At 43.6% G+C, this 15,468-nt stretch overlaps 1 protein-coding gene across 1 annotated transcript; it reads right to left on the reverse strand.

Moving 5' to 3' along the window:
* Positions 1–3,968: 3,968 nt before the first annotated feature.
* LOC126984339 (uncharacterized) lies at positions 3,969–14,080 on the reverse strand. Its single transcript, XM_050837951.1, has 7 exons — positions 13,945–14,080; positions 11,643–11,778; positions 10,053–11,084; positions 9,779–9,914; positions 5,573–5,806; positions 5,195–5,392; positions 3,969–5,086 (listed from the first exon to the last, which is right to left on the reverse strand). Exons 1-7 carry the CDS (start codon positions 14,038–14,040, stop codon positions 4,474–4,476), a joined length of 2,445 nt encoding a protein of 814 aa, XP_050693908.1. The 5' UTR covers positions 14,041–14,080; the 3' UTR covers positions 3,969–4,473.
* Between the last annotated feature and the right edge of the window lie 1,388 nt (positions 14,081–15,468).

Here is a 15,468-nt window from a genome sequence, read left to right on the forward strand (position 1 = left end):
ACATGGTCATTGTGTTTTTTATTCAATGCATTTTGTAAGATGTAAATAAATTTACTACGATTACAAAAAAAAAAAAAAAAAAACATGTAACGTTTATTTAAATTTATATCAAGTTTTAAGTACTGAAGCATTATCAACTATATATTGAGTAGCCGTAGTAACTTTACTTCCATCTTACATTGTGCATTTAAAACAAATACAGTTACGAAGAGAGAGCAGCGGCCAGCCGCTGGAGAGGGGCGGTTGTCAAGTAGTTACTCTAGTCTAGTGGCTGGGCGGGTCACATCACACGCTCCGCTCACTGCAGAGTGGTGTGTTGTGGCGTATGGGCAGCGTGAGGAGGAGCGGCTTGCACCACCTCCGAGCCGTGGCAGGGTCGTAGTGGTAATAGTAAATTTATTTTCATCTTACATAGTGTAAACATATAAATACAATTATAGCAGCGGCCCGTCGCTGGGGGAGTGTCAAGGAGGCACCCTAGGGCCCATAGTCCTAGTGGGTGGGAGGGTCACACCACACCTGACTCCCTGTAGAGTGGTGTCCTGTGGCGTATGGTCAGCGTGGAGGAGGAGCGGCTTCCATCACCTCCAGGAGCCGTGGCAGGGTCGTCTGAGCCCGCCAGAGCACGAGGACAGCTCCTGCCTCTTCTGCAGGCCACCTGCTCCCCAGCTGGGGTGAAGTGGCTGGTGGGCGGTGGCTCTGGCGTACGCTCCATCTGCCGTCAGTTCCTCCGTGGAACTGACGGCAGCGGGTCTGGCCTGCACCTTGGCCTGTTGCTGGCTGGGCAGGACAATGCTGGTCACCGCTGGCGTGCTGGTGGCTGCGCGGGCATCATCATCATCACTACCATCGGTAAAATAAGTTGAGATCCTGTGTTTTTCACCCGAATTCAGTTTTCCTTTACATTGTCTTGCCACATAATCCATAGATTGGAATAAGCATAATAGTTACGAATTTTCAAATCAACGTACTCATTTTCCACGTTTTTTTTAGTTTCCCACTTCTTGTGACTAACCTATAGAACCTAGATGGAAAATCTGGCAAGACGATAAAGTTCTGTTAATGTTCTTTCCAAAACTGCAAACAGATCTAAAATTGGTTGAAAACTTTCCAAACTGAGGAATTTTTAAGTTAGGAAAATTACTGTTTAAGTTATGGGCATTTAAGCTTTTTTACATCGCCACCCTTTCATCTTTTTTTCTAGGCGTTTCTTTTGGCCAACAAATATCATCATATCAGTATTCATTGTATTCTACAACAGTTTGATGACAGCATTTGATTTTGATAGCTACTGGTCCCCTCCTCTTAATGAGGATCTATATATCTGGTGTCCACCTCAATCACAAGAGCAATAGGCCTACCAATGTGACGTGTGGCCTCGAGTCATCCATTTTTTTTTACATATTCGCCTGTGGTGCCTGTAGGCTTGTTTTGGAGTGGCCTGATGGTATGACCAAGGCCTTCTAAAAGGCCTTTTAGAAGGCCTTGGTATGACCCAGCCCTTTGTGGCGCAGGCAAGTGTTTATAGTGGCGCCATCATGCATTGGCTCATGCTGCCCCCCGGAGCTCATCTTTAATCCTAAAATCTAGAGTCCGGGTTGATGGGTGGTCTTCTGGACAGCATGTGGGTAGTCTTAGGCGGCGGCGGCTGAAAAATCCCAGCTTGGTGTCACCGGGGGGGGATCGAGTTTGCGTCGTCCTGAACGCGGCGCCGTCACTCTATCCACTCAGCCACCGCCTCCGTCATAGCTTACCTCGATGTCCATAAGGCCAGTATCCCTCTGCCCAAGCCTGACATAGTATCGTCTTACGGCTTTGTGGTCTTCTTGATGGTGTTGTAGAATTCTTCCATTTTCTCAGAGATACTGTGCATGAGACTCGTACCCCTTACAATGTAGGCCTGGCCGTTCCATTGAAGCTGCCAATGCAGAGAAGCCATTGTAGCCTTGGTTACTGAGAATGGTGTGCAGTACTAGGGCCAGGTTGTTGTCTGTGAAGCCTCCTTTAGTTGTAGTGGTTGAAGTAGTGGATCGTGGGGTGAGAGTCTGGCTTTTCTCGCACAAACATTCAACTTCAGGACCGCAGTCTATCCCCTGGTTACAAAAAAATCTCCTCCACACTCCTTGCACTGTGCTTTCTTGAATAATTTTTGGAGCTGAACATTTGACACGATGTATATCTCCTCGTCGCGTCTTGGTGGTGGTAGGGGTGGGAGAGAGCAGCTTGGCCTTGAAGCTGCTGCTTCCCTCAGGCCACCACAATCACATTTATGGGCCACAGCCAGCTACGTAGAGGCGTATGTAAAAAACAACAACAAATTTAGGGAAAAGTAATATTTACAAAGAAAACGGTATGCGCCAAAATATAAGGCGCGGAAGTACCGACTTCGGTCACTGGTATGAGGACCCATTTTTCCTTCGTATTTTCCTCGCCGTGCGACATATGGCATTGATAGTTATCATTCATCAGGCACAACAACCAGCTGGCTCAACTGCCATAGATCAGTAGTTGCCAAGTGCCTATTTTTGAACCTTTAAAGTCCGCGCTCCGCTACTTGTTCGCTGCTTTTTCTGCGCGTTGGCGGACTCTACCTGGTAATTACTACCCAGTCCAGGATGTCAAGGAGGCAGACTAAGGAAGACGTTATCAGAGCAGTCTCTTCAACAAGGGCCACAGCATGAAGGAAATCTCAACAGAAATAGGGGTTTGCCTCTGTAGTGTGCAGCACCTCACCCAGCAGTACCGTGACACAGGATGCCAGTCTCTGCTGGCTGCCAAAGCCAAGATTGGTAGACTCAAAATGATAAATCCAAGGACCATCAATGTTCTCAAGAGACAAGTTGACACCCACCCCTCAATAACAGCAAGGGCAGTGAAGGATATGAACAGATACTTGCTAGGGCAAGTATCTCTAAGAACAGTGCAGCATTGCATCCATGACGACATTGGGTGCCACAGGTTTCGTGCACGTAGAAAACCAGACCTCACACAGAGACACAAGAAGCTCAGGGTTAATTTTTGCAAGGCATATCAACACTGGGACCAGGAGAGGTGTTTTGTGGAGTGACGAGGCAGTGTTCACGGTGACAGGCAGTGGTGGAGGGGGAGTGTACCACCGCCCAGGCAGTGACGTGCTGCTGCCCCAGTACATTGTCCCCACTTCCAGGCGCCCACCATCCATCATGGTGTGGGCCTGCTTCTCCTTCCATGGAGTGGGGTAGTGCTACCTAAAGGTGTGAGAATGAACAAGGACAACTACTTTGTGTGACTATTTGCCCAGCTCATTTGAAAATGCGCGGCAGATTATTTTATGCAGGACGGAGCGCCGTGCCACACTGCTCGTGATGTGAAACAGTGTCAAGTTTCGTTTTTTGATGACTGGCCAAGCAATAGTCCTGATCTCAACCCAATAGAAAACCTGTGGTCGCTTATGAAACGAAAAGTACGAGGACTGGACACTTCAACAATAGCTAAGCTCGAGGCCGCTGTGTCATGTGACAACATTACAGGATTGCTGGACAACAACATTTGCCACATTTGCTACAAACACTAGCAAACAGTGTTCCCAAGAGGCTAAGGTATGGAGAAAAGGAAACCCAACAAAGTACTAGAAGTAGATGACCGAAGGAATGCAAGGTAAAGTAAAAAGATTCCAGTTATGTTTTATATGTTTCTTTCATTCACTTCAGTCATGAGTGTCATCTGCCCACGCGCGCCTTATATTTTGGCGCATACTATTCAGATGATGCGCGGTCCTAAAATTTAGTTAAGCTCGTGGGATGCAAAATTAAGTCTTAAAACTGATCACCAAGAAGACATAAGTGTCCCAAGACACTCTACATACATGGTTTTATATCTTATGCCCCCCTAAAAAAATATTGAGGGTATACTGAACTAGTTATTGACCCCTTACCTGTCTTCCTTCATTGAGTGTTATGGAATAAAGAGATAATTAAAATCAAATGATAATGCTCTTAATATTTTTATTATTATTAGGAATAAATGAAGTTAGCCATATAGGCAGCCACTCTAGCTTACAAAACAAATATTTCTTTATTCTCATGCATTTATGTCGTGTCCCTTGGCGTACTTGGAGAACGGCAATGAAACTGCCTAACACTGCAGAGACTAACGATGTGTAGAGAAGTACATCAAACTGTGGTACCGCCTGTAGTGGTAGTGGTAGTACCCGCAGCAGTAGTAGTGGTAGTACCCGCAGCAGTAGTAGTGGTAGTACCCGCAGCAGTAGTAGTAGTACTACCCGCAGCAGTAGTAGTGGTAGTACCCGCAGCAGTAGTAGTGGTAGTACCCGCAGCAGTAGTAGTGGTAGTACCCGCAGCAGTAGTAGTGGTAGTACCCGCAGCAGTAGTAGTGGTAGTACCCGCAGCAGTAGTAGTGGTAGTACCCGCAGCAGTAGTAGTGGTAGTACCCGCAGCAGTAGTAGTGGTAGTACCCGCAGCAGTAGTAGTAGTACTACCCGCAGCAGCAGTGGTACCTCCCGAAACTGTGGTACCACCAGCAGTGGTAGCACCCGAAGCAGTGGTACCACCAGCAGTGGTAGCACCCGACGCAGTGGTACCACCGGCAGTTGTACCACCCGACGCAGTGGTACCACCGGCAGTTGTACCACCAGCAGTTGTACCACCCGACGCAGTGGTACCACCGGCAGTTGTACCACCCGACGCAGTGGTACCACCGGCAGTTGTACCACCAGCAGTTGTACCACCCGACGCAGTGGTACCACCGGCAGTTGTACCACCAGCAGTTGTACCACCCGACGCAGTGGTACCACCGGCAGTTGTACCACCAGCAGTTGTACCACCCGACGCAGTGGTACCACCGGCAGTTGTACCGCCAGCAGTTGTACCACCCGACGCAGTGGTACCACCGGCAGTTGTACCGCCAGCAGTTGTACCACCCGACGCAGTGGTACCACCGGCAGTTGTACCACCCGACGCAGTGGTACCACCGGCAGTTGTACCACCAGCAGTTGTACCGCCCGAAGCTGTGGTACCGCCCGTAGCTGTGGTACCGCCCGAAACAGTGGTACCGCCCGAAGCAGTGGTAGCTCCTGAAGCAGTGGTACCTCCTGAAGCAGTGGTAGCTCCTGAAGCAGTGGTACCTCCTGAAGCAGTGGTACCTCCTGAAGCAGTGGTACCTCCTGAAGCAGTGGTAGCTCCTGAAGCAGTGGTACCGCCCGAAGCAGTGGTACCTCCTGAAGCAGTGGTTCCGCCCGAAGCAGTGGTACCTCCTGAAGCAGTGGTTCCGCCCGAAGCAGTGGTACCTCCTGAAGCAGTGGTACCTCCCGAAGCAGTGGTACCTCCTGAAGCAGTGGTACCTCCTGAAGCAGTGGTACCGCCCGAAACAGTGGTACCTCCCGAAGCAGTGGTACCTCCTGAAGCAGTGGTACCTCCTGAAGCAGTGGTTCCGCCCGAAGCAGTGGTACCTCCTGAAGCAGTGGTACCTCCTGAAGCAGTGGTACCTCCTGAAGCAGTGGTACCTCCTGAAGCAGTGGTACCTCCTGAAGCAGTGGTACCTCCTGAAGCAGTGGTACCTCCTGAAGCAGTGGTACCGCCCGAAACAGTGGTACCTCCCGAAGCAGTGGTACCGCCCGAAACAGTGGTACCTCCCGAAGCAGTGGTACCGCTCGAAACAGTGGTACCTCCCGAAGCAGTGGTACCGCCCGAAACAGTGGTACCTCCTGAAGCAGTGGTACCTCCCGAAGCAGTGGTACCGCCCGATGCAGTGGTACCGCCCACAGTAGTGGTCGTTGTAACTGGTGAAGTGATCGTGGTTGCAGATCCCGCTGTGGAGATAAAGGCTTCGTTAGTAAGTTTGAGGGCGGTATTTCTCTATGTGTGTGTGTGTGTGTGTAGGGCATAATTGTTAGTGGTTGTGAGGTAGAACAATGCTAAAGATTGCCACTGTTTAGTAATGAAGATGTTTGCTGTCGGGGTGAGATTAGGGAGGGTCGGTGGGGCGAGATTAGAGAGGGTCGGTAGGGGGGGGGGTAAGAGGTCAGTGTCAGTTGTCAGTTGAGTGCACATTCGTGACTTGTCTGAGCGTCCGTCTCTGCTCAAACTCCCAACGCCTCGTGCTCAGGCCATGGAACATTTGACCTTCACCCCTAGACGTGACACAACCCATTAAGCAGAACCGCGCTCATGTCCGTTATGCATCATCACTAGAGACATCACGAAGGCATGGCAACAACCTGTAATCATTATTATGTCTCTTCCCTTTGCTTGGCACCATTAACTCCACATGTTACACTGTCTACCCTGCTGCTGCCTCAGTCTTCTTTCTTTGCCAAGAACTCTGAATTTGATGATGCCAGCGGTAGCGAATGGCCTGAAGAATAGACGTGTATTTGATGCGGCCAGCGGTAGTAAATGGCTTGAAAAACAGACGTACATTTGATGGGGACAACGGTAGCGATTGGCCTGTTGAATAGACGTGTATTTGATGCGGCCAGCGGTAGTAAATGGCTTGAAAAACAGACGTATTTTTGATGGGGACAACGGTAGCGATTGGCCTGTTGAATAGACGTGTATTTGATGGGGTCAGCGTTAGGGAATGGCCTGAAGAACAGACGCATTTTTGATGGGGACAACGGTAGCGATTGGCCTGTTGAATAGACGTATATTTGATGCGGCCAGCGATAGTAAATGGCTTGAAAAACAGACGTATTTTTGATGGGGACAACGGTAGCGATTGGCCTGTTGAATAGACATATATTTGATGGGGTCAGCGTTAGGGAATGACCTGAAGAACAGACATATTTCACTTTTCAAGGCTAGCTTTATCAAATACTCCTTATCAAGATTTCATGTTTGATCAGAGGATTAGCAGTTGAAGTTTGGACCGTATTTTCAGATGCTCACAAAACAAAGAATATATCCAAAGGCCACAGAGGAGATTAGTTGGGATCTCTTAAGTGTTCGGAAGGGTGTAGAAGCCTTGTCAAAGTATCACCAGGCTCATAAAACTACCCATGGAAATACCTACAAGCTCGACGAAAGCCTTATCAGGTATGGGTGTGTGAACTCCGAAATGTTAGTCAAGTTGTGTAGGATTCTCATTTTGGAAAGAAATAACCTTTTTCATGGATACTCTATTAAGACATTCGCAAACTAGGAAGATTTACATTGATTAAGACATTCACAAACTAGGAAGATTTACATTGATTAAGACATTCGCAAACTAGGAAGATTTACATTGATTAAGACATTCGCAAACTAGGAAGATTTACATTGATTAAGACATTCGCAAACTAGGAAGATTTACATTGATTAAGACATTCGCAAACTAGGAAGATTTACATTGATTAAGACATTCGCAACTAGAAAGATTTGAAATTAAGACATTCGCAAACTAGAAAGATTTGAAATTAAGACATTCGCAAACTAGGAAGATTTACATTGATTAAGACATTCGCAAACTAGGAAGATTTGAAATTAAGACATTCGCAAACTAGAATGATTTACATTGATTAAGACATTCGCAAACTAGAAAGATTTGAAATTAAGACATTCGCAAACTAGGAAGATTTGGAATTAAGACATTCGCAAACTAGAATGATTTACATTGATTAAGACATTCGCAAACTAGAAAGATTTGAAATTAAGACATTCGCAAACTAGGAAGATTTACATTGATTAAGACATTCGCAAACTAGAAAGATTTGAAATTAAGACATTCGCAAACTAGAAAGATTTGAAATTAAGACATTCGCAAACTAGGAAGATTTGAAATTAAGACATTCGCAAACTAGAAAGATTTGAAATTAAGACATTCGCAAACTAGAAAGATTTGAAATTAAGACATTCGCAAACTAGGAAGATTTGAAATTAAGACATTCGCAAACTAGAAAGATTTGAAATTAAGACATTCGCAAACTAGAAAGATTTGAAATTAAGACATTCGCAAACTAGAAAGATTTGGAATTAAGACATTCGCAAACTAGAAAGATTTGGAATTAAGACATTCGCAAACTAGAAAGATTTGAAATTAAGACATTCGCAAACTAGAAAGATTTGAAATTAAGACATTCGCAAACTAGAAAGATTTGGAATTAAGACATTCGCAAACTAGAAAGATTTGAAATTAAGACATTCGCAAACTAGAAAGATTTGGAATTAAGACATTCGCAAACTAGAAAGATTTGGAATTAAGACATTCGCAAACTAGAAAGATTTGAAATTAAGACATTCGCAAACTAGGAAGATTTGGAATTAAGACATTCGCAAACTAGGAAGATTTGAAATTAAGACATTCGCAAACTAGAAAGATTTGAAATTAAGACATTCGCAAACTAGAAAGATTTGAAATTAAGACATTCGCAAACTAGAAAGATTTGGAATTAAGACATTCGCAAACTAGAAAGATTTGGAATTAAGACATTCGCAAACTAGGAAGATTTACATTGATTAAGACATTCGCAAACTAGAAAGATTTGGAATTAAGACATTCGCAAACTAGGAAGATTTACATTGATTAAGACATTCACAAACCAGGAAGATTTGGAATTAAGACATTCGCAAACTAGGAAGATTTACATTGATTAAGACATTCGCAAACTAGGAAGATTTACATTGATTAAGACATTCGCAAACTAGGAAGATTAACCTTCGATTGAGAGATTCACACGCTAGAAGGATTTGCATTTGATCAAGCCATTCACCAACTAGAAAAAAACACACACGCTAGAGAAAACCACATAATCAAATGTACAATACACTAAAAAAAACATGCAGTGACACACAACATTTTTCACACCAGACAATCAGCAGGCCACCTTTCTTTTCGGCAAGCACACTCCTCCTTCAGGCACTCTGTTGGTGCAACTTACAGGGCTCTTCATGCTTTTGACGCAGCATGTACGGGTCTCTCAGTTCTGACCTTCTTCAGTTTTGTTCTTACATTCTTCTTTGTCTTCTCGTCATGTTAATAATTGCACTTGCAGGTTCTGTTCTTCGTTAGAGATCTTGCTGAAGTGAGAGAGAGAGAGAGAGAGAGAGAGAGAGAGAGAGAGAGAGAGAGAGAGAGATTATAAAGTGATCATAAATGAGGGAATTGTTATTTTTTTATTATTATTATTATTAGTAGAATTATTATTATTACTATTACTACTTCTATTGTTAATATACAAAAGCAGGGGAAATACAGCAGCAGAGGAAATACAGTAGCCGGAAAAATACAGTAGCAGGGAAAATACAGCAGCAGGGGGAAATACAGCAGGAGGGGAAATACAGCAGGAGGGAAAATACAGCAGGAGGGGAAATACAGCAGCAGGGGAAATACAGCAGGAGGAGAAATACAGTAGCAGGAGAAATACAGTAGCAGGGGAAATACAGCAGGAGGGAAAATACAGCAGCAGGGGGAAATACAGCAGGAGGGGAAATACAGCAGGAGGGAAAATACAGCGGGAGGGGAAATACAGCAGGAGGGAAAATACAGCGGGAGGGGAAATACAGCAGAGAGAGAGAGAAATACAGCAGAGAGATTATAAAGGAGGAAATACAGCAGGAGGGAAATACAGCAGGAGGATTATTATTACAGTAGAATTAGTATTACTATTACTATTACTACTACTATTGTTAATATACAAAAGCAGGGGAAATACAGTAGTAGGAGAAATACATTAGGAGGGAAAATACAGCAGGAGGGAAAATACAGCAGGAGGGGAAATACAGCAGCAGGGAAAATACAGCAGCAGGGGGAAATACAGCAGGAGGGAAAATACAGCAGGAGGGGAAATACAGCAGCAGGGAAATACTTACACACACAGCACACCTTCTTCTTGCACGCCTTCCCGCCCTTGCACTTGCCCTTGTAGAAGCCTTGATCGGACTTGCATTTCTTCTTTTTCTTGCACTTTCCATTAGCGTCCGAACAGTCGCTGCTGACACATTCTGAGAGAGAGAGAGAGAGAGAGAGAGAGAGAGAGAGAGAGAGAGATTAGTTGGTGTTGATATTGTTATTTACACTACTACTACTACTACATATATACTACTACTACTACTACTACTACTACTACTACTACTACTTACTTGCTTTAGCCGACGTATCTTTATCTTTTTTCTTCCCTCCCGTTTTCTCTGTTGTCACTTTGCCCTTTCTTACTTTCCTCTTTCCTCCTTTGTCCTTATTCTGGTCTCTTTTGTTCTCCTTTATTAACGCTTTTCTCCTTCCTCCCTTCCGTGGCGTGTTCTTCTCTTTCTCCTCTTCCTTTTTTATCCCTGTTTTCTTTGTCTCTCCTTTCTTTTCCTTGCGTTGTCTCTGTTTGCTTCCTGTTTTGTTCTCTCTCGTCTTCTTCATCTCTCCCTTCTTTATCCCTGTTGTCCTTGGCTGTCCTTTGTTTTCATTCTCCTTTTCTTTGAGTTTCTTCTTTTTGTCTCCTGTTCTTGTTCTCTTTTTCTCTCCCTTCTTTATCATGGTTTTCCTGGTCTGTCCCTCGTTTTCCTTTTTTTCTTTGAGCTTCCTTTTGTCTCCTGTTCTTGTTACCTTTTTCTCTCCCTTCTTTATCATGGTTTTCCTGGTCATTCCCTCGTTTTCCTTTTCGTTTTCTTTGAGCTTCCTTTTGCCTCCTGTTCTTGTTCTCTTTTTCTCTCCCTTGTTCATCACGCCTTTCTGATTCTGTTCTTCGTTATTTTTTACTTTCCTTTTTCTGCCTCCTGTTTTGTTTGTTCTCTCTTTCTCTCCCTTCTTCATCACTTTCTTCCTGTTCTGTCCTTCGTTTCCGTTGTTCTTTTCCTCGGCTTTCTTCTTTTTCCCTCCTGTTCTGTTTGTTCTCTTCTCCTCTTTTGTCCCGTTGTTACTTCTGTTCCCTTTTGGCGGGTTCCTCCTCCTCGTCTTTCTATTCCCGTTTTCTTTCTTACTGTTGTCATTGGTCTCGCTATTGCCGTTATTTTTACTGTTTGTGTTCTCTTTCGTCTCCCCTGCGTTCTTTACCTTCCTCCTCTTCGTTTGTTTCCTTATTCTCCCTGTTCCATCTTTACTTCGTTCTCCATCTCCTTCTTCACTTCCGTTCTCCAGGTCTTGCTTCACTTCTCTCCTGGTTCGATGGTTCCGATGCTTCACCTCTGCAAAAGTGGAGGTTGATGGATGAGGGGAAGGATGAACACGTAGAAACACAGATCTATATAACTTATCCTTTTAACCAGCGGAATGTTGAAATCTGAAGAATGATGGAAAAGGAGGAGGATAAATAAGGGATAAAATTATATTGCTTAGTGGGATAAAGAGGAGGAGGAGAAAGGACACAGGAGTCTTCACTTTACACTCACCGGCCTTGCAACACACTAGACCCTGGGGACATAATAAAGGGTTAAAATGATATTGCTTAGTGGGATAAAGAGGAGGAGGAGGAGGAGGAGTCACCGGCCTTGCAACACACTAGACCCTGGGGACATAATAAAGGGTTAAAATGATATTGCTTAATGGGATAAAGAGGAGGAGGAGGAGGAGGAGGAGAAAGAAGGACACATAGGAGTCTTCACTTTACACTCACCGGCCTTGCAACACACTAGACCCTGGGGACATAATAAAGGGTTAAAATGATATTGCTTAGTGGGATAAAGAGGAGGAGGAGGAGGAGGAGGAGGAGAAAGGACACATGGGAGTCTTCACTTTACACTCACCGGCCTTGCAACACACTAGACCCTGGGGACATGATTCTGTGAAGGGGGGCGGCAGGGGGAGGCAGTGCTCTCTCCACGGCAAACACAACCCGTCCGTTAACCCTTCACCACACTTGACGACACCCACGCCCACGCCCTGGAAGATAAAGGTAAAGGTGTACAAGCTAAAAAGATAAAGGTTACAATACTCAGTTCACCTTAGCCGGGCAAATAAGTCCCTCCTCTCTTTATCATGTGTGGCACTCATGATTGGCCAGTGCTGGGAGAGGTTAAAACTAGGGTTGCACCGATTGATCGGTAAGTAATCGGCTTAATCGGCCACTTTGCCGATTAATCGGTAATCGGCCTTTTGACCGATTTATCGGGGCCGATTATTATTTTTTTCCCTTTCATAATACAATGTACATAACACAATAATGTTAATGTAAGGATGGTGATATTACCAAAACTCTGATACCTTTCCACAGCATTTATCTCAAACAAGTCCCAATGGAAATGTATATTAGGTAATTCAAATTGATATATAAGACTATAATATGAACTGAAGTACTGGTATTTGCTTCAACTTTGAAACTAGAAAAAAAAATCAACATATTACTTTATATTACAACCAAGAAAAATTATATACCTATTTCAACTTGCTTAGTACAGTAATTGAGTAATGTCCTTCACCGTGAGTATTAGGGGGGATCCTGAGGCTGCCCTGTGTAGGCCACTCGGCCTCTTCCAGTCTCCTTGTGTTTCTATGTTCTTATGCAATTAAGTCATTTTCCCCCACAGCTTAGGTTACCAGTAGTGTAAGTTAAGGGCAGTAATTTCCTCTTATTTCTCTCTTTACTGTAAAATTTCCATGTCCCTTTCTTCCTTAAAGGTACATGGTGTTCTCTTCTATTTCCTGCCGTCATGTTGCCGGAGGGAGAGGTGGGTGGGGAGGAGCCTTCATCTATTCTGTCCTGTCCTGCCACACGTAGATTACTAGTACTAGCGGTAGTAAACAGACACCCTCGTCATAGACCGATAGGTCTTCTGGTGTCTGTTCTTCCTATGTACTCCTATGTATGCCTGCCGTGCATAAGGAAATAAGTTATTGTAATGTAATGAAAAGTATGGAACTAGACAAGTGATTTTACTCAGTACTTTAAATTAAACATTCTTAAATTGTAATGTAAAAACATTAATTGTGTAATATCCTTCACCATGCCTGCCGTGCATAAGGAAACAAGTTATTGAATATATCATGAAAAGTATGGAACTAGACAAGTGATTTTACTCAGAACTTTAAGTTAAACACTCTTAACTTGTAATGTAAAAACTTTAATTGAGTAATATCCTTAATCATGCCTGCCGTGCATAAGACAGTAAATTAGTAGAAGACTTGAGAGATTCATAAACTTTCTGTACACTACAATTTCTCGTAGCATATAAGATCACCACAAGAACGAGAAAACTGGCAAATTCTAACATATTAAAACCACGATGTTTCCACAAAGTATTTGCTCTCCACACAGATGACAGTTGGCCAGTAAACAAAGTTGTAAACATGAGGGTTACGGTATGTCTTTAACTTTGTGGTATCAGTGTCCAGTAATTAATGAAGATTAATAACATTTACTATTAAAGATAATCGGCCGATTAATCGGTATCGGCCGATTATTGGTTACCGATTAATCGGTAATCGGTAATCGGCCAAATTGCTTATCGGTGCAACCCTGGTTAAAACTCATATAGGTGGATGCTTGAGAAGGTTAACTCTTATTGGTGGATACTGGGAAAGGTTAACTTTTATCGGTGGATGCTGGGAAAGGCTAACTTATTTATGAATGCTGGGTAAGATTAATTCTTATTGGTGGATGCTGGGAAAGGTAAACTCTTATTGGTGGTCATTGGAAAAAGTTAAACTATTAGTGGACATTGAGAAACGTTAAATCTTATTGATGGTATGGGCGGGGTTTGTTCGCCAAGTTAGCATGGGTGCAGTATAATATCAATATCTCAAAGCGTATGGGATGGAGCTATGGAATATGTAGTTGATTAGTAAGTGGAAAGAGGGCAAAGTGGGATATTTAAGGGAAGAAAGTCTCTAGTTTCTTCAGGACAGCATGTGGATAGTTTTAAGCCACTCGGCGGTGACTGAAAAATCCGAGGTGGTAGCGTGGGGATTCGAACCCGCGTCGTCCATCACGCGGTGAATGTGGGCCCAGCACGCTACCACTCAGCCACCGCCTACCCATGACCATCTACCAGTGTATCTACTTTCCTTCTTACCTACCAGCCTACCCACTACCTACCTATCTATACTTACTTGAGTGGTGGACTGAGCCTCCACCACCGCCACCACCGCCGCCGCCGCTATCAGAGTGAGCCTCGCCATCACTCGGAGAGGAGGTGACCAGCTCATCTTGAGTGGTTCTTGCCTGCTCTGATGTCCCCCTCGCCTGCCATAGCTTATATAGGGAACTCCACCTGTTTGTTGTCATCTTCACCTGTGAACATCTGCTATACTCATTCCCTCCCTCCCTCTATTTTTCTTTCTTCCTCCAGTCCACCTCCCAGCATGCATTGACGCAGCAAATAAAGCGAGCAGAATGTTGACCTTCATTAACGGAACTTTTCATTCAAGAACAAAAATGTAATACTACCGCTGTGCAATAATTTAGTCACACCCCACTTAGAATATTCAGTACAGTTTTGGCCTCCCCACCACGTGTTCAACACAGGGCAACAAAGATAATCTCTTCCTTGCGTAACAAACATTACGATCAAAGTCTCTCGTCTCTTTACTTGCTCTCCCTTGAGAAACGTTGCATCCGAGGAAAACTGATCCAACGTTTCCAGATACCCAATGGTTTTACCCGTGTGGACGAATCCAAATTGTTTATGATCAATCGCATGTATCAATCGAGAAATAATGGTACAAAACTTAAGTATAAAGAAATAAGTTCAGACTGCAATAATTTTTCTTCACCAACGTTGTTGCGTGAGAATGGAACAAACGTCCGCCTTCAGTGGTCCGGTGCAGCACGACTGATATATTTTAATACAAGCTCGACCGACACTTCCTTCATCTTTGCTAACGTGGCAATGCACAGTTTCGGTGGCCATTACATTTGATGTAATTTCACTTAGGTTTGGACAGACCACCTAGTGTGGACCATGGGGTCTGTGTGATCTGAATATCTTTGTAAATCCCTCTCCTTTTTTTCCCTTATCTCTCACTCTATCGGAATGCATGTGGAGGTAAGAGAGAGAGAGAGAGAGAGAGAGAGAGAGAGAGCAGTATGTATTATTACTGTGTTCAAATTACTTGTCGTTCACCTTTAATTGGCCTTATTAAGAACACAGTCCTTGGCCATCACGAAAGCCATTATCTGTAAATCCATCTTCAGGTGTGGATTTAATAATGTACTTTTATTTTCTTTATTTTACTTTACTTGCTTTGCTTTATTTTACTTTACTTGCTTTGCTTTATTTTACTTTACTTGTTTTGCTTTATTTTACTTTACTTGCTTTATTTTACTTTACTTGCTTTGCTTTATTTTACTTTACTTGCTTTGCTTTATTTTACTTTACTTGTTTTGCTTTATTTTACTTTACTTGCTTTGCTTTATTTTACTTTACTTGCTTTGCTTTATTTTACTTTACTTGTTTTGCTTTATTTTGCTTTACTTGCTTTGCTTTATTTTACTTTACTTGCTTTGCTTTATTTTACTTTACTTGTTTGACTTTCTTCTTCTTTTTTTCTTCTTCTTCTTCTTTTCACCCTCCTTGTTGTTGTCATTGTATTTTTTCTCTTTCTTCTTCTTCTTCTTCTTCTTCTTCTTCATCT

This window comes from Eriocheir sinensis, chromosome 57 (genome assembly GCF_024679095.1).
Source record: "Eriocheir sinensis breed Jianghai 21 chromosome 57, ASM2467909v1, whole genome shotgun sequence".
Taxonomy (NCBI): Eukaryota; Metazoa; Arthropoda; class Malacostraca; order Decapoda; family Varunidae; genus Eriocheir; species Eriocheir sinensis.

What these genes read in the sequence shown, in the direction of transcription:
- LOC126984339 (XM_050837951.1), bottom strand. Translation starts at nt 14,040, where the DNA reads ATGAGCTGGTCACCTCCTCTCCGAGTGATGGCGAGGCTCACTCTGATA. An exon ending in AGATACGTCGGCTAAAGCAA is followed by an intron (nt 9,915 to 10,052) that starts GTAAGTAGTAGT and finishes TCTCTCTCTCAG; the next exon opens with AATGTGTCAGCAGCGACTGT. An exon ending in AAGGTGTGCTGTGTGTGTAA is followed by an intron (nt 5,807 to 9,778) that starts GTATTTCCCTGC and finishes TTATCTCCACAG; the next exon opens with CGGGATCTGCAACCACGATC.